The sequence below is a fragment of the Vulpes vulpes genome, unplaced genomic scaffold (genome assembly GCF_048418805.1).
Source record: "Vulpes vulpes isolate BD-2025 unplaced genomic scaffold, VulVul3 u000000648, whole genome shotgun sequence".
In the NCBI taxonomy this organism is placed as follows: Eukaryota; Metazoa; Chordata; class Mammalia; order Carnivora; family Canidae; genus Vulpes; species Vulpes vulpes.
This window is the reverse complement of record NW_027325769.1, coordinates 813,587-831,879: the sequence shown is the minus strand read 5'-3', so window position 1 is coordinate 831,879 and position 18,293 is coordinate 813,587. Positions and strand designations below refer to the sequence as shown.

General features: G+C 37.9%; 1 protein-coding gene across 1 annotated transcript in view; it reads left to right on the top strand.

Annotated features, from left to right (window-relative positions):
* The window catches only part of CARM1 (coactivator associated arginine methyltransferase 1), a 242,895-nt gene that overhangs the window by 83,711 nt on the left and 140,891 nt on the right, over positions 1-18,293 (top strand). The window contains exon 2 of the mRNA XM_026001597.2: positions 670-795. Within this exon, the coding sequence (XP_025857382.2) occupies positions 670-795 (126 nt within the window). The remainder of the gene's footprint in view (positions 1-669; positions 796-18,293) is intronic.

Genomic DNA, 18,293 nt, shown 5'->3' with positions numbered 1-18,293 from the left:
CTGAGTGAAATAAGTCAATCGGAGAAGGACAAACATTATATGGTCTCATTCATTTGGGGAATATAAAAAATAGTGAAAGGGAATAAAGGGGAAAGGAGATAAAATGAGTGGGAAATATCAGAAAGGGAGACAGAACATGAAAGACTCCTAACTCTGGGAAACGAACTAGGGGTGGTGGAAGAGGAGGAGGGTGGGGGGGGGTGACTGGGTGACAGGCACTGAGGTGGGCACTTGACAGGATGAGCACTGGGTGTTATTCTATATGTTGGCGAATTGAACACCAATAAAAAATAAATTTATATAAAAAAAAATCTCCCAGAGGGACGTTACCTGGACGGACGCTCCTGGGATTCCATCAAGAGATGCAAAATGATTTGGAGAATACAGGGTTTATAGGGAGTGGGGCCCTGGGCATAAAGGCAAGAGGCCATAACAGCTCTGTGCTAACCCACCTGCAAAGAATTGGTAAAGGGCCATAGTTAAACTCCTCTTTTATCTCAGATCCTTAGATCCTCTTAAATCTCAGGAGGCATTATATTAAGAAGAAAGACATGGAGAGCCTTGAAAACATGAAAGAATTGTAGGGATGATGTTGCTGAACCTTTTTACAATGCTCAAAAATGGATTTTCCTAATCCTTTTCTTTTTTTTTTTCCTCCACCCTTTATAGCTGATGGCGTCTGTGTCTTTAAATGCTTACTCAACAGAGACACTGAATGCTGCCGGGTGGGGAAGGAATCCATCTTGATTACTCTGGGATACAACAGTGCTTTGTTGAAGTTTGAGTCTCATGCTGGTAAGTCTTGTGCCTGTCCTGACCCTTTCCTTGCCTTTCCTGAGGACAAGTCTCCTGATTGGTTGACTTTGCTGTTACTGATTGGTTGGCTTTTGGCAGCATGTTTCCTGATGTGAGCTGCCATGGATAGAATGATCTGAAATTGGTGCTGGTGCTTACTTGATACCATGGCTAGAGAGCAACCAACCTTTTCCTAGATTAGGAGAATGTTTTTATTCTTGACCCCCCCCCCCACACACACACTTTGATCCTCATTCATCCAGAGCTATAGGAGAGGCCACCAAGGATTGTCCCAGTCTTCATCAGTGTTGTTGGTTCTCCTTGAAGATGAGGTTGTTTGCAGAAATATCATTTTTCAATTTGAGTATCATTCAGAATGATTCCATGTTGTTTTTGCCTTTGAATCATTGGTTGATCATTTTTAGATTCTAGATGACAAATGTCAAGCAAGCAAGGAGGTAAACTAAAGTATAATTGGAAGTGTTTTAGGAAGGAAGAAAAGGCACTCTGGAAGATATCAAGTCTGATAAAGAAAATTAAGGCTAACAGTGCCCTGGGTCTACCTTAGATGGTTGACGGTCATTTCTTTAAGTTGGACGTAAATGGATCTTGTGTACTTACAGTGTCAATCCAGACAATGTAAAGTATTAGCGATCGTACATATTCTCCTCTGGTTAGCTAAAATATCCTAAGTGATTTCATTACCAATAACTACTTGGGATAAAGAAATTAACCTGGTTTCTTGTTTTGAAATTCCACTCACACAAGAGTCAGCCAGAGTAAGGAATTTGTTTAACACATGTCTGTCCATCCATCCATCCTCCATTCATCAGTCCATCTTATTTTTATGATGTATTTTGGAGTAAATTAGAATAACCAGCACATTTTGCTGTCATGTACTTCCAGCTGTATATCATTAACTAGAATTCAAAGTTTGTTTCTAATTTTTTTCTATCGAGTTAAAATTTTCATACATTGAAATGCACAAATCTCAAGAACACCATCATTCTTAAAAGTTACCTCATACCCTTGCCCTGTCACTCCCTACTCCTGTCCTTCAGGGGCAATCGCTGCTCTGATTTTCTTCTAACCATGGATTAGACTTGCCTTTTCAAGAACTTCCTATAAATGGAATCATTCAGTGTCTACTTTCTTTAATAAGGTCACTGAGCATGTTTCGAGACATCCATGTTGTTACTAGTATTAGTAGTTTGTTCACTTTTATTGCTAGATAATAGTCACAATTTGCTTATCCATTCTCCTTTTGGTAGATATTCAGACTGTCTCCAGGTCTTGGCTATCGTGAGTAAGGTTGCTGTAAATATTCTAGTGCCAATCATTTAGCATACATATATATTTTTTTATTTCTTTTATATCAATATCTGTGGGTAAAATTGCTTTCTCATAGAATAAATGCATACTTAGTTCTATAATAAATAACCATATTTTTTTTCTAAAGCAGTTGTACCATTGTATACTCCCACGAATGATGAATGAGAGTTCTTCCACATCTTTGCCAACATTTGGTCTTTCAGTCTATTGAACTTTTTCCCATTTTGAAAATAAATAAATAAATAAATTAATTAATTAATTAATTAATTAATTAAATAAAATAAAACTTTCCCCATTTTGGTAGATGTGTAGTTGAATCTCACTTAATTTACATTTTCCTGATGCTCAATGATATTAAGCACTTACGTTTTCATGGGCTTATGAATTTAAATCATTTACTTGTTATTGACTGATTGTTCATCTCTGGAGTTGTTTGTATCCAGGATACCAAGCAAGTGTCAGGCATGTAATTTATGCATGTTATCTCCTAGCTTGGAGCTTGCTTTACTCCTTTGGAGAATGATGTCTTCCGGTGAAAAGAAGTGTTAAAATTTGGTGAAGTCAAGGTTGTCATTTTTTTCCTTACTACCTTCTATATCCTAAGAACCTTTCAGATAGTGAATGATTTCTCCTGTGATTCCTTCTAGAAGTTTTAAAGTCTTACCTTTTGAATTTTTTATTACTTTATCATTTTTAAAATTTAGTATTATCTTGTAATCTCTCTTAATTACTATTTATATGGTGTGAGGTATGGACCAAGGATTACTTTTAGACCATATGGATACCCGTTTATTCTAGCACTGTGTGTTTAAAAGGTATTTGCAAGTCAAATGACTGGTTTATCTCTTTTTTACTTTGTTCATGTGTTTGGTTTCTTAAATTTCACAAATGAGTGAAATCATATGGTATTTGTTTTGACTGACTTATCTCTCTTGGTATTATAGCCTCTAGATCTATCCATATTGTTGCAAATAACAATTTAATTTTTTTATGGATGAGTAATAGTCTATTATATATATATATACATATATATGTGTGTGTGTGTGTGTGTATTTGCATGTGTGTACACACACACATCTTCTTTATCCATTTATCTATTAATAGACACTTGGGCTACTTCCATAATTTGGCTATTATGAATAATACTGCAATAAACATAGAGGTGCCCATATCTTTTCAAATTAATGTTTTCACATTCTTTGGGTAAATACCCAGTAGCAAAATTACTGGATCATCTGGTAATTCTTTTTTTAATTTTTTGAGGAATGTCCATACTGGTTCCCACAGTGGCTGAAGCAGTTTGAATTTCTACCAACAGTGCACCAGGATTTCTTTTTCTCTACATCCTCACCAACACTTGTTGTTTCTTGTGTTTTTTGTTTTAGCCATTCTGACAGGTGTGAGGTGATAACCTCATTGTGATTTTGATTTGCATTTCCCTGATGACAAGTGGTGCTGAGCATCTTTTTGTGTGTCTGTTGCCATCTGTATGTCTAAATTGGAGAAGTGTCTGTGTCTTCTGCCCACCTTTTATTTTTCTTTATTTTAAAATTTTTATTTTATTTATTTATTTATTTATTTATTTATTTATTTATTTATTTATAGATTTTATTTATTTATTCATAAGAGACAGAGAGAGAGTGAGACAGAGACACAGGCAGAGGGAGAAGCAGGCTCCATGCAGGGAGCCCGATATGGGACTTGATCTCGGGACTCCAGCATCACTCCCTGAGCTGAAGGCAGATGCACAATCACTAAACCACCCAGGCGTCCCTATTTTTTAATTTTTTAAAAAAGGTTAACTCACTTTTGAGGGGGAATAGTGTATGATTGGGGGGCGAGGACAAAGGGAGAGAATCTTCAAGCAGACTCTGCTAAGCAGAGAGCCCAACCCATGAGAACATGACCTGGGCTGAATCCAGGAGTCAGAAGTTGAACTGACTAAGCTACCCAGGTGCCCCTTGCCCACCTTTAATTGGATTATTTGTGTTCTGTGTGAGTTGTTGAAGTTCTTTATATATTTTGGGTATTAAACTATTATTGAATATGTCATCTGCAAATCTCTTCTCACATTCAGTACATTGACGTTTAGCTATGCTGTTTCCTTCGCTATGCAGAAACTTTTTATTTTGAAGTAGTCCCAATACTTTATTTTTGCTTTTGTTTCCATTGTCAAAGGAGGCATATCTAGAAAAATATTGCTACAGCTGATGTCAAAGAAATTACTGCCTATGTTCTTTTCTAGCAGTTTTATGGCATCTGGTCTCACATTTAGCTCTTTAATCCACTTTGAATTTATTTTTGTGTGAAAGAAAGTGGTCCCGTTTCATTCTTCTATATGTGGCTGTCCAGTTTTCCCAACACCACATGTTGGGGAGACGGTCTTTTTCCCATTGTATATTCTTTCTTGCTTTGTTGAAGATGAATTGACTGTACAGTTGTGTGTTCATTTCTGCGTTTTCTATTCTTGCATCTGTTTTTGTGTCTGTTTTGCACTAGTACCATACTGTTTTGATCACTACAGCTTTGTAATATAATTTGAAGTCTGGAATTGTGATGCTTCCTGCTTTGCTTTTCCTTTTTAAGGTTGCTTTGGCTATTTGGAGTCTTTTGTGGTTCCATAAAATTTTAGGATTATTTGCTCTAGGTCTGTGAAAAATGCTATTAGTATTTTGGTAGGGATTGAATTAGATCTGTATATTGGTTTGGGTAATATGGACATTTTAACAATATTTGTTATTTCAATCCATGAGCATGCAGTATCTTTCCAATTATTGGTGTCATCTTCAATTTCTTTCATTAGTGCTTTAAAGTTTTCAGAGTACAGGTCTTTCAGCTCCTTGGTTAAATTTATTCATAGGTATCTTATATTATATTATATTATATTATATTATATTATATTATATTATATTTTAATGCAATTTTACTTTTGCTCACATTTATTTTTTAAATTTAATTTCAGTTTGCCAATATATATTATAACATCAAATACTCATCACATCATGTGCCCTCTTTAGTGCCCATCACCCAGTTCCCCATCCTTCACCCACCTCCCCTTCAGCAACCCTCAATTGGTTTCCCAGAGTTAAAAGTCTCACATGGTTTGTCTTCCTCTCTGATCTTTCCCCATTCAGTTTCCCCTCCTTCCCTTATGGTCCCTTGCAGGGTCTTTTATTATTTTTTGGTGCAATTATAAATGGGATTGTTTTCTTAATTTCTCTTTTTGATACTTTGTTATTGGTATACAGAAATGCAGTAGATTTCTGTATTATATTAATTTTGTATCCTGTGACCATAACAAATTCATGTATCAGTTCTAATAGATTTTTAGTGTGGTCTTTAGGATTTTCTGTGTAGAGTATCATGTCACTTGCAAATTATGGAAGTTTTACTAACCAATTTGGATGCCTTTAATTCCTTTTTCTTGTCTGATTGCTGTGGCTAGGAATTCTAGTACTATGTTGAAAAAAAGTGGTGAGAGTTGACATCCTTGCTTGTTCCTGACCTTTGGGAATAAACTCTCAGTTTTTTTCATTAAGGACAATGTTTACCTGTGGGTTTTTCAAATATGGCCCTTATCATGTTGAGATATGTTCCCTCTAAACCTATTTTGTTGATGGTCTTTATCATGAATGGGCGTTATACATTGCCAAATACTTTCTCTGTATCTTTTGAAATGATCATATGGTTTTTATTCTTTCTCTTGTTGATGTGATGTATCATGTTGATTGATAGGCAAATACTGAACCACCCTTGCATCCCAGGAATAAATCACACATGATTGTGGTAAATGATTTTTTTAATGTATTGTTGGATTCAGTTTGTTAATATTTCATTGAGGATTTTTGCATCTGTGTTCATCAGAAGTATTGGGCTTTTTAAATGTTGTCTTTGGTTTTGGTACAGCATAAATTCTGGCCTTATAAAATGAGTTAGAAGCTTTGCTTCCTCTTCTATTTTTTTGTAATAGTTTGAGAAAAATCAGTATTAATTCTTCTTTAGATGTTTGGTAGAATTTACCAATGAAGCTTTCTGGTCCTGGACTTTTGTTTGTTTTGTTTGATTACTGTTTCAATTTCATTGCTGGTAATTGGTATGTTCAAATTTTCTATTTCTTCCTTAGTTTTGGGAGGTTGTATATTTCTAGGAATTTATTCACTTCTAGGTTGTTCAGTTTGTTGGCATATAATTTTTCATAGTATTCTCTTATAATCCTTTGTATTTCTGTGGTGTTTGTTGTTATTTATTATCTTTAATTCTGATTTCATTTCAGTCCTCTCTCATTTGATGAGTCTGACTAAAGGTTTATCAATTTTGTTGATCTTTTGAAAGAACTAGCTCCTGGTTTCATTGATTTCTGATTGGGTTTTTTTTTTGTTTATATTTCAATTATTTCTGCTCTAATTTTATTATTTCCTTACTTCTACTGGTTTTGGATTTTGTTTGTCCTTTTTCTAGCTCCTATCAGTGTAAGGTTAAATTGTTTAATTGAAATGTTTCTTACTTCTTGAGGTAGGTTTGTATTACTATAAACTTTCCTCTTAAAACAGCATTTGTTGCATCCCAAAGATTTTGGGTGGCTGTGTTTTCATTTTTCATTTGTCTCCATGTAATTTTTTATTTCCTCTTTAATTTCTTGGTTGATCCATTCACTGTGTAATAGCACGTCATTTAACCTCCATGTATTTGTATTCTTTCCAGATTTTTCTTGTGGATGATTTCTAGTTTCATAGCATTGTGGCCAGAAAGATGTATGGTATAACTTCAGTATTTTTGAATTTGTTGAGACTTGTTTTGTGGTTTAATATGTGTACTCTTCTAGAGAATATTCCATGTGCACTTGACAGAATGTGTATTTTGCTGTTTTAGGATGGAATGTTCTGAATATATCTGGTAAATCCATCTGGTCCAATATGTCACTAAAAGCCATGGTTTCCTTGTTGATTTTCTTTTTGGATGATCCAGCCATTAATGTAAGTGGGGTGTTAAAGTCTGCTACTATAACTGTAATACTATCTATTACTTCCTTTATGTCTGTTATTAGCTATTTTATGTATTTGGGTGCTTCCATGCTTTGTGCCTAAGTGTTTACAATTGTTACATCTTGTTGGATTATTGTGTTTATGATTACATAGTGTTTTTCTTCATCTATTGTTACAGCCTTTGTTTTATTTTTTTATTTTTTTTTTAAATTTTTTTCAGCCTTTGTTTTAAAGTCTATTTTGTCTGATGTAAGTATTGCTACCCAAGCTTTCTTTTCACTTCTATCTGCATGATAAATTATTTTCTATTCCTTCACTTTCAATCTGCACGTGTCTTTAGGTCTGAAATGAGCTTTTGTAGGCATCATATAGATGGGTCTTACTTTTTTATCTGTTCAGTCACCCCATGTCTTTTGATTGGAATGTTTAGTCCATTTATATTCAAATTAATTATTGATATTTATGTACTTATTGCCATTTGGTTACTTGTTTTATGGTTGTTTTTGTAGTTCTCTGTTCCTTTATTCTCTTGCTTATTTCTCTCCTGGTTTGCTGGTTTTCTTTAGTGATATACTGGAATTCCTTTATCTTTAGTTTTTATATATCACCGGTTTTGGGATTGTGGTTTCCATTAGGTTTATATATGACATCTTAGGCATGTAGCAGTCTGTATTAAGTTGAAGGTTGCTTAAGTTTAATACTTATTCTAAAAGCACTAAATTTTTACTCTTCTTACTCCCACATTTTAGGTATATGGTGTCACAGTTTATTTACATCTTTTTATTTTTTTGAATCCCTTGATTTATTTAACAGATATAATTAATTTTATTGCTTTTATGCTTCATATTTCACTCCTGCTTATGGTCTTTCATTTCCACTTAGAGTCTCCTTTAACATTTCTTTTTTTTTTAAAGAACTTTATTTATTTATTCGTGAGAGACACACACACACACAGAGGCAGAGACATAGACAGAGGAAGAAGCAGGCTCCATGCAGGGAGCCTGATGTGGGACTCAATCCCGGGACTCCAGGATCACAACTTGAGCTGAAGGCAGACGCTCAACTGCTGAGCCACCCAGGCATCCCACCCTTTAACATTTCTTATAGGGCTGGTTTTGTGGTGATGAATTCCTTTAATGTTTGTTTGTCTAGGAGGCTCTATATCATTCTATTCTGAATGGCAGTCTTGTTGGGTGGAGTATTCTTGGTTGTGGGTTTTTTCTTTCAGCACTTTGAATATATCATGCCACTTTCTTCTGGCCTGCAAAGTTTCTGCTGAAAAATCAGCTGATAGTATTATGGAGTTTCCCTTGTATGTTAATGTTTTCTTTTCTCTTGATGCTTTAAAAATTCTCTCTTTATCAGGACTTCTTGCCATTTTAATTGCTATGTGTCTTGGTGTGGACCTCCTTGGATTGATTTTGTTGGGGGTTCTCTATGCTTCCTAGATCTGGAGTTCAGTTTCCTTCCCCAGATTAGAGAAGTTTTTAGCTATTATTTCTTCAAATACATCTTCTGCGCCCTTTTCTCTTTCTTCTCCTTCTGGGATCCCTATCATGCAAATGTTACTATGCTTGATGGAGTTGCTGAATTCCCTTAATCTATTTTCACTTTTTTCTCTCTCTCTTCTTGATTGTTTTCCATTACTCTGTCCTCCAGGTCACTGATCTATTCTTCATACTCTAGTCTATTATTTATTTCTTCTAGTGTATTTTTAGTTTTTGTTATTGAGTTCTTCATTTCTGTTTGGTTCCTTTTTATGGATTTTTAAAAAATCTCTTTGTTAACGGTCTCACTGAGGTCTTGTACTCTTTTCTCAAGCCCAGTGAGTATCTTTCTGACCGTGTCTTTAAATTCTCTATCAGACATATTACTTATCTCTGTTTCATTTAGGTCTCTTGCTGTGATGTTTGTCCTGTTGTTTCATTTGAGATATATTCCTCTGTCACCTCATTTGTCTAACTCTCTGTGTCTGTTTCTGTGTATTAGGAAAGTCAACCATGTGTCTAGCCCTTGGAAGTAGTGTCCTTATGAAGAAGAGGTCCTATAGTGCTCTGCAGTACAGTGCCCCCTCTTCACCACACCCTGGCATTTTAGGGATGTCTTGTATGTGTGTTACAGGTACCCAGCTGTTGTGGCTGAGCCACTTTTTCCTTCATTCCCATTGTGTGCAGTGGCTTTCTTTGCCTGTTGTGGGCAGAGTTTCATCTCTGTGATGTTAGTGAGCCAGTATGGGGCCACCTTGGTCTTGAGCTGAGTCAGATCAAGTGTTTGCCAGAGATGAAATAGCACTGAACTACAGAGGCACTTTCCCTTTGTTATCCCCTGAGAAGATCCCATTGATAGGTGGGACTTGTAGTCAGACCTGGTGTCTGCCCCCAGCCCAGTGCTGGGGCCCAAGCTGGAATGGTGTGTGTGGTTATCTTCCCTTCTCCCTAGATCAGGAGTCAGTTTGGAGTGGTGCTAGCCCCTGTTAGGGCTGCTTGCACACTGCAACATTTGTGGCACTGCTTTGAATGGACTCCTACTATGGGCATGTTGGAGGGAGCAAGTCTTTTGTAGAATGTGAGGGTGCAGCATGTGTATGCTGTGGGAGAAGGCTGAGTCAGAGAGAGAAGTTCCATAGGAGAGCACAGGGGTAGGGTGCATGGTGTTAGCAAGGTTTGCATGACAGGACATCAGCAGCCTCCCAGGAAAACTTCTGCTAAGGCCAGGTTGGAGGAGGAAGACCCCAAGAAGCCCGTGGGAGCAGGAGCACTGTTAGCAAGCTAGGTGGAGAGTATTCCCACTATGTTCATTCCTGCAGGTGTCCCTGTATCTAGGTTATGGAGCAGGAGAGGAAAGTGGCAGCTACCAGTTCCTTTGTTCTTGGAGAGTTCTCCCAAAGATTCCTGCCCCTTCAGCATAGGCCATGAGATTAGCAAACAAATCTCCTTCCTATACACCCCAGGTGTCTTACAAACTGCTACTTCTGCACTGTATCTCAGCAGGGCTTTTTGTTGTGTTATCTCTTAAGGACAGAGACTCACCTTCAGGTTCTCCCAGAGCTGAACATGCTGATTTTTAAAGTTCCAGGCGTTAATCCCCACTGATTATAAGAACTTGAGAAATTAAACCCCTCTGATTTTCAGAGCCAAGTGTTATGGGGGTACATCTTCCCAATCTAGGTCTCTTGTGCCTAGGGTGCTGGCTATGATAGTCTGTTTTTCTCCCCTCTCCATGCCTACAGTGTCCATCTCTCCTGCACAAAGTCCTAAGGGTCAGTTTGGTTCCTAACCATGTCTCCACCTTTCCTCTTCAGTGTGGTCTCTTCTTTACATTTAGCTGTGGAGAGTCTGTTCTGCCACTCTTCAAGTCATTTTCTGGGTTATTTACACTGATGTGGGTTTTACCTAGTTATGTCCATGCAACAAGGTAAACAAAGGATCATCTACTCTACCATCTTCCTGGATGTCTTTAATCAATTTTTAGTATTCATGTTGGATACCACAACCTTTTGTATTCATTTGCTAGTTCTAATAGTTATATTTCAGATTCCTTAGAATTGTTTCTTTTTTAAAAAAGATTTTATTCATTCATTCATGAGAAACACACAGAGAAGCAGAGACATAGGCCGAGAGAGAAGCAGGCTCGTCAAGGTGAGCCCGATGTGGGACTCAATCCCAGGACTCTGGGACCATGCCCTGAGCCGAAGGCAGATGCTTGACCACTGAGCCACCCAGGTGTCTCCTTAGAATTGTTTCTTTAAATAATCTGTCACTTGCACATAGAGATAACTTTACCCATTTTCTGATCTTTGCACTTTTTATGTTTTTTTCTTGAGGTTTTGAAATTCTTATGATTTCCAATACAATGTTGAATGGACCTGGGAAAGCGGTTATCCGTGATATTCTCCTAATTGTAGGGGAAAGTCCAGTTGTCACCATTAAGTATAATGTTTGTGGTGTATCTTTTGTGGCTGCGACTTATCATATTGAGGCAGTTTACTTCTCGCTGGAAATTTTTATCATAATTAGCCATAGATTTTGTCAAATATTTTTCTGAATCTATTGAGATTGTCATATTCTATAAACTTAGTGAATTACCTAGAATGAAATTATATACAACTGTTATTATTTCATCATTAAATTTTTGATAGAATTTACCTGTGAAGCCACTGAGGCTTACAGTTTTATTAATGGACATAAAATTTCCGTAATAGATATAAGACTCTTCAGGTTTTCTTCCTTTTTAAAAATATTTTATTTATTTATTCATAAGAGACACACAGGGAGAGGCAGAGACATAGGCAGAGGGAGAAGTAGGTTCTCTGTGGGGAGCCCGATGTGGGACTTGATCCCAGGACCTGAGCCAAAAGCAGACACTCAACCACTGAGCCACCCAGGTGTCCCTCTTGAGGTTTTCTTCTTGTGTCAGTTTGGCATTTTGTATTCTTTCATGGAATTGTTCCATTTCATCTAAGATGTTAGATTTACTATAAAAATTTCTTTGTACCTTACATGTTATCCTTTTAATTAATAATATTTATAATAATTTCTATTTTTTCCTGATTTTGATTATTAATGCCTTTTTTATCAGCCTTGCTAGAGGTTCATCAGTTTTATCAGTCTTTTCAATAAGTCAGCTTTTAGTTGCATTATTTTCTCTATTGTTTACTTATTTTCTATTTCATTGATTTCTGCTCTTTATAATTTTCTTTCCTCTTTATACTTTGAGTTTACTTGGATCTTTTGTTTTAACTTCCTATAGTGAAATTTTAAGTCATAAATTTTACCCTTATTATTTTCTAATATAATTTCTTAAGGTCATTAACTGTTAACTATTATGGCTTTATCTATATAACCAAACTTTGATATGTTACATCTTCATTATCACTCAGTTCAAATACATTCTCATTTTTCTTCTGATTACTTCTTTAGTCCCTGAGATATTGAGAAGTATTTTAATTTTCACATACTTGGGAATTTTATAGATATCTCTGTCATTGAAGCTAGACATTCTAAATCTTGTGCTATGGAGTGTCTGGGTTCCATTGTCTGCCTTTAAGGAGTATTGAGATTTGTTCAGACAGGCAGATTAGTTCATTTTAGGTCAGCTTGATTCTTTTGAGATTTGTTTTTTAGCTTTGCCTTGGCTGGCATAGGGAAGTCTTTACTTGAGGTGTAGTTTAGACATGTAACTAAGGTGTGTCCAATCTTTGGTTTCTACTGTTATATCTCAAGTATTCAGCGAGGTCTCTCCACTCTGGCTGAACTAGAAACTCTCCTCACCCTGTGTTATCTCTGGAAATTTTTCAGCTTAGAACTCTCTCATACTTATTCTTTGCCCACTGTGGTTTTGACTATCTTGTGGAAATCTACCCTACAAATGTTTTACTTAGCATTTGTTCAGCTAGAAACTCAAGGGGAGCCCTATGCAAATTGTTTTTAGTTCTTTCTTCATATAAGAACTTTGTCGTGAGCAATCTGCCTAGAAATTCCAGCAGCTTGTCTTCCTGCATGCCAATCTCTGTATCTTCTACTCAGCAAGACTACTCTGTTCTGTTTTACTTTCCATACCACGTCCTACAGTGTGAATAGCATCTCTAGACAGAAAACAAGGCTAATTGTAGCAGTGCCCTCATCTTCTTTCAGAGATCACAGTTTTGCATTGCCTGTTTGTTCTGCAGTGTCTGACAACACTATTTCAGATATTTTTCCAGTTTCTTGTTTCGTGGAAGGGAAAGTATGTACCAGTTAATCTGTCATGATTATGAGTAGAAGTGCTTCCTATTTCTTTCAAAAGGAAGAGATTCACACACTCTGAGAACAGTTCAGATTTCTTGGGCAGTAGTAATGGGTATTCATGAAAAGCCAGAAGCAATCAACATTTTCATTACTTTGGTATACATTCTAGCTCATTCATACAGTTGTTGCACAACCCATAAATCAGAGCCTTCTATTCTGCAAGTCAAGCAAAACAAGTTTCAACTCATAAAATATTTGCAAACATTTGCTTCCTTTCAATGGTAGATCTGTCTTTTTGAGTTTGATATTTCTATAACATGTGCAAATTACATATTTCCATGATCTTCATGTATCTTCCTCTGGTCTTCAAGGGTACTTCCAAAAGATTGGCCACAGACACAAAGAGTTATGGTTACAGACCATATTACAAAGGCATCTGTTTCTGCCAAGAATGGGTAAGGGTGAGATTTTTATCTGACTTGTAGGCTAACAAGCTACTTGTTTCATGAATACTAACAGAAGACACAAGATTCTTGGCTCAGAGGTAAAGGCTTTATGATTCGAAGAATGAGTAGTAACCAGAGGGTCAGCATACTGTCGATTGTCTGAACTCCAGTACCCACAGGCAGATGCAGAGGATCAGACGGGTATCTGTACATGCAGTGGTATGCATTATTGGAGAGGAACACTAACCTTAGAGAGAACCCACTACTCTATAACAACTAGTAAGAAAGCTAGCTCTTTGTTCCAGAGGAAAATATTGCTTCAGACTTCAGGGTTGCTTGGTGCATACACAACCCTGAAAAATAGCATAGGCAAAGAGCAGTCAGTGCCTTGCATTCTTGGCCTACCTGGTAACACATGTATGAATCTCAACAAGAAAACCACAGAGGAATATCTCTTAACACTTTTTCTCTGTGAGGAGAGAAGTTTTTCTCATTTATAAGAATGACCACATGGGAAATTTCATTCATAAGTCACATTAAATTGTACAAATGCATATGTGCACAATAGTTGCAGGAAAAACAGGCACAGACAAGGCAATTTAGAATATTAGAATATCTTCTACAGCTAAAACATTAATAGCACAGAGTATTCCACCGGCCAACTCTCTTAACGATTCAATTGAGACAGGCCTCTGGTCTTGGTAAACTGTACACTTCGTTGTTTCAGTCATTCAAGATATCCCTGAAAGTGTAGACCAACAACACCAAATGAAGATAAACACCAACTTCTCAGTACTTTTTGTTCATTAGAGAAGACCAGACATCATTAGATAGAAATAATACACATAGACTTGAGGCAGAAATAAAACCAGAAATCCAGATAGCAGTAAACCAAAAATAATTTAGAAACAGATTCAGTAAGTATACATTCACCACTGTTGCACAGTTAGACTCACCCTAGAAGCCAAGCAAGACAGGCCTGGGCCTGCAAAGCTTATAAAGTGAATTTCTCAGGCAACACAGCTTGGAAGCTCTGGTCAATAAGTTTGTGTGGGCATCTTGGTGAGACCTGCATGTTAAAAGTCAAACAAGAAAGTCACTTAATAAACATTTTTTGAATACTGAGTGGAATTTTTATCTATGATAATAAAACATATATGGGGGAGTCCTGCTTTCCCAATGATGGTCTCACAGGTAAAGAGAGAAGGCAATATTTGTAGGTCAAACTGCAGTTCTGATCAGATTATATCTGAGTCAGGTGTTTTTTGTTTTTGTTGTTATTTTTTATTTTATTTTGGATGTAGCTTTTGGAAACTCTTTATTTCCTATCAACCTTATTTCCATTTTCTGGCTGAGCAGCTTCAGACTACTCAGTGGTCATTGCTGCCATTCAGTGGCCTGACTGGTGGACACCGTGGTCCAGTCCTCTGTGGCAGGCTGAGCCAGGTCACCTGTGCCTTCAGATCAGCGTGCAACCTCCGGTTGAGTGGCAGTAAACCTGGGAGCTGGAGCAGTTCTTTAACTGTAAAATTCCTGCTTGGTCACAGCCTTTTCAGCAGCTACATACCCTTCCTTTAATATCCCTTCAGGATCTCCATAGAAGTGGAGACCAAGTATGACCACGGGTGTTCACAGAAGATAGTCCCAGCTATGAGCAAGAAGTTCCAAGCCAACAGCCACAGTATGACACCTATTCAGTCAGCTCCCTTGTTGCCTGGGATGGCAGTGTCCCCATAGTATAGAGAAGAGTCCATGTCACACAGAGTGATGGTAGGCAGGTTAGCCTAAGGTATCCCTGTGGGAGGCTGGGTGGTCAGCTTTGGGATCATAACCACCAGAAGTCACTGCTCCTGGAAGGCTCCCTTGGATCTGTTTGGTGAAGATTCCAGGAATCATGTGGCCAGCGATGGGAGCAGCTCCAGTGACACAGCTCACTGGCCAGTATTCCTGGAGACCATGATACTGAAATCAGCTGTGGTTTTGATGGTAACAATGGCACAAACTGCCAGCAGAAGCTTCTCTCAGGCTCTCTTCAGATTTATGATGGTGCCATCACTTATCCTTTTGTAGATGTGCTGTTCCTTTTGAAAATCAAGGTTCGTGCCACGTGCTTGAGTTCTTGCTGTGAGGGGTTTGATGACATCCTTCTGCTTCATTTGCAGGGGGCTCTGGAAATTGTCAAAGTTTCCCTTGAAGTTACAGGGGGAGCCCCTCTCTGGATAGTGTGGAAAAGCTGTCAGCTTTAATAAATACAAGTCATTTCTATCTTTGATAGTGAACATCAGGATGTAGCTTGTCTCAGTATGCGAATGTTTTAGAATTTTTTTGTAATTCATGGCTTTCAGGAATGCAACTCTTTAAGAAATGGAAAATCTTTCTGGCCTATGTAATGGGATATAACCAGGCTAAGAGCAAAATGTCCTTTTTACTTTTTATACTATAAACATTTGACCTATCATCTCGTCTCAGACACCATCCATTTGTGGGAGGCTTTAATCAGATCATCTTACTGATGAGAAAACTGAGATTCAGAGAAGAAAATCACTTTCTTAAGATACTATGACTAATAATTATCTGACCAAGGATTCAAATCCAGAGCTTCCTGACTCCAAGGCCCACATACTCTTCCTACACTTATCACATGTCCTCCCCAATGCATGTGTAGTTTTAAGAAAGAAAGAAGCTGGTGAATGAATAAAGAGCAATTGTGCCACAAGAAAACTACATGGAAAGCCTTTCTTCCAACATCTTCATACTTTGAAAATCCAATGTTCAAGGAAACCATACTTGTAAACCCCACATGGAATATACATTTCTACAAGATCTGTGTTTCATGCAGGGTACTGTTCAGAGTTGGTACCAAAAGTCTGTGTAGGCCTGGGACCTTTATGTTTCAGAGACTCATAAAATTGAGGCTGCCTTCATTTTCTGGACAAGAACTTTTCTTTAAGTCTTTACATTGCAGTGGGGTGGAAATTTTGAGATTCCAATCGAAAAAGTCCCAAGAAATTGGGATGTATCTTACTCCCCATCATATCCAATGGCCAAATATTTTCCATGTACTACCTGTACTGCTTCCAGCTTCTGCCTGAAGGAAAGAATCTGAAATGGCTTATATAGTCATGATGCCCAGAACCAACCTGGCTCACTTAGTGTTCAGGGCGAATGATAGGAGTCTATTACCCTGATCCTATACTGAGGCCTCTGTACGTATTTTCTAGTGACTTCTCTGATGGGTGGGGAGATTCAGCTGACCTTTTTCATTATATTCTCTGAGACAGGGATTTGGGGCTTAGTAATGAAATCCAGATTGAGTTTGCTTTTGCCTGATTTAGAATACAAATGATCCAGGTTCTCCTTAATCTGTTCACACCAGTCAAAAAAGCAAGAGGGAACATTTCTAAATAAGGAGCCCATACGTGGGACTGATTTTTGATGCAAATTTTTCATCAGTTCGACGCATCACTTATATTTCAGGAATGCACACAAAGGCCATGGCCTACCATATTTAGAACACTGGCTATAGTCTGTTAATCTCCTTGGTTCTACAAGAAGGAAAGCTATTTGCTATTAGGAGTTTCAGACCTGCCTTGAGAATCTTCTCAAGGATGCCTCCTGTAACACCTTCCCATTCGGTGGTTTGTGGGTCTGCTATCTGTGAATCCCTGTACCGAATGGATTGTAAATGCAGATGTTTACAGATTCATGGTCCTCCTTGCTTTGATCTAATAATAGTTTTAAAAACCAGCGACAGTCCCTGGGGAGTTGGTTGCTTGTCTGATTTTCCTGGCCCCGGAAACTGAACAGTCGATTTTCCCATGCTGGGTCTGTCATTGGAGGTTGTAGAGCAAAAGACTGGAGTCTACAGCTCCAGAAAGTAGTGGCAAGTGAGGGACAAGCTGACTGTGACTCACAGGGTCCCAGATGGCCCAGGTCCCAGGTGGCAGTGGGACCTTGATTGTCATTTGTCAGCCTGGGTGTTGACAGTAAGCTGTCTGCTGGTGTCACTGCCCATCAGACACAATTGCTGAATTTTTGAGATGTGCTCTGTTTCTCTGGAGTAAGAGGATATGGCATTTGAAATGCAAGGCTGCTATTTTATATTTAGAAGTGAGTGAAGAGCTGCCAATTATCTGTAACTTGAGTAAGAAAGAAAATCCAACTTTATTGTGGAGCTGACCTGTATTGTGAATTAGGTGGCACCCCTGGGGAAGAAATGATCAAATATTCAAATACGTCTGTGTGAGGAATATTTTTCCCCTTTCTCCTTTCTTTCTTCAGAATTGTGACTCCATGATCTCCCAGCCTGGTTTTGTCACATGTCAAATAATCTCCAGTAATCTCAAAGACCACTGTGAAATCCAGTACATTTAAATTCATTGCCTTTTAGAAGCAGTGGAGATATTTAGTGACAGATGTCAACAGAGAAAACAATTTTAATTAAACGGACTTAAGGTAATACCTGTGAAGCCGTGACTCTATTTGCACCAGATGGGTGCAAGCTTGACTTCCTGTTCATTCATGTATTCATTTGGCAAATATTTATTGAGAGTCTCTTCGGCACCAAGCACTTATTTATGTGCTGAAGATACAGTGCCAAATAAATAGAAGTCCTTACAATTAAATGGCTGACATTTGGAGAGAAGGACACAGCCAATAAATAAATGAACAGTTATAGGTAAGTTGTGTGTGGTCAGGGCTGAAAAGAAAAATAAGCCAGGGACAGAGGCAGAGAGAGAATGGGAACTAACTATATGTACCACCTGTATTTTGTAATTTGGGTAGGGGAGGCCTCCTGGATAAGTGACGTTTGAGTCGAGGTTTGAGGTGCAGGAGTGGAGGAGCCCTGTGGAGTCTGGACTAAAGGGGGTCCCGACCTGGAACAGAATCACACAGACCCTGAGGCGAGGTGTGCCTGAAGAATGGGACAGGAGGCTCACTGAAATCAGAGAGAAGGAGAGTGGTGAGATGAGAGAACAGAAGCCAGATCAGGTGAGGTCTGGGGGGGACCT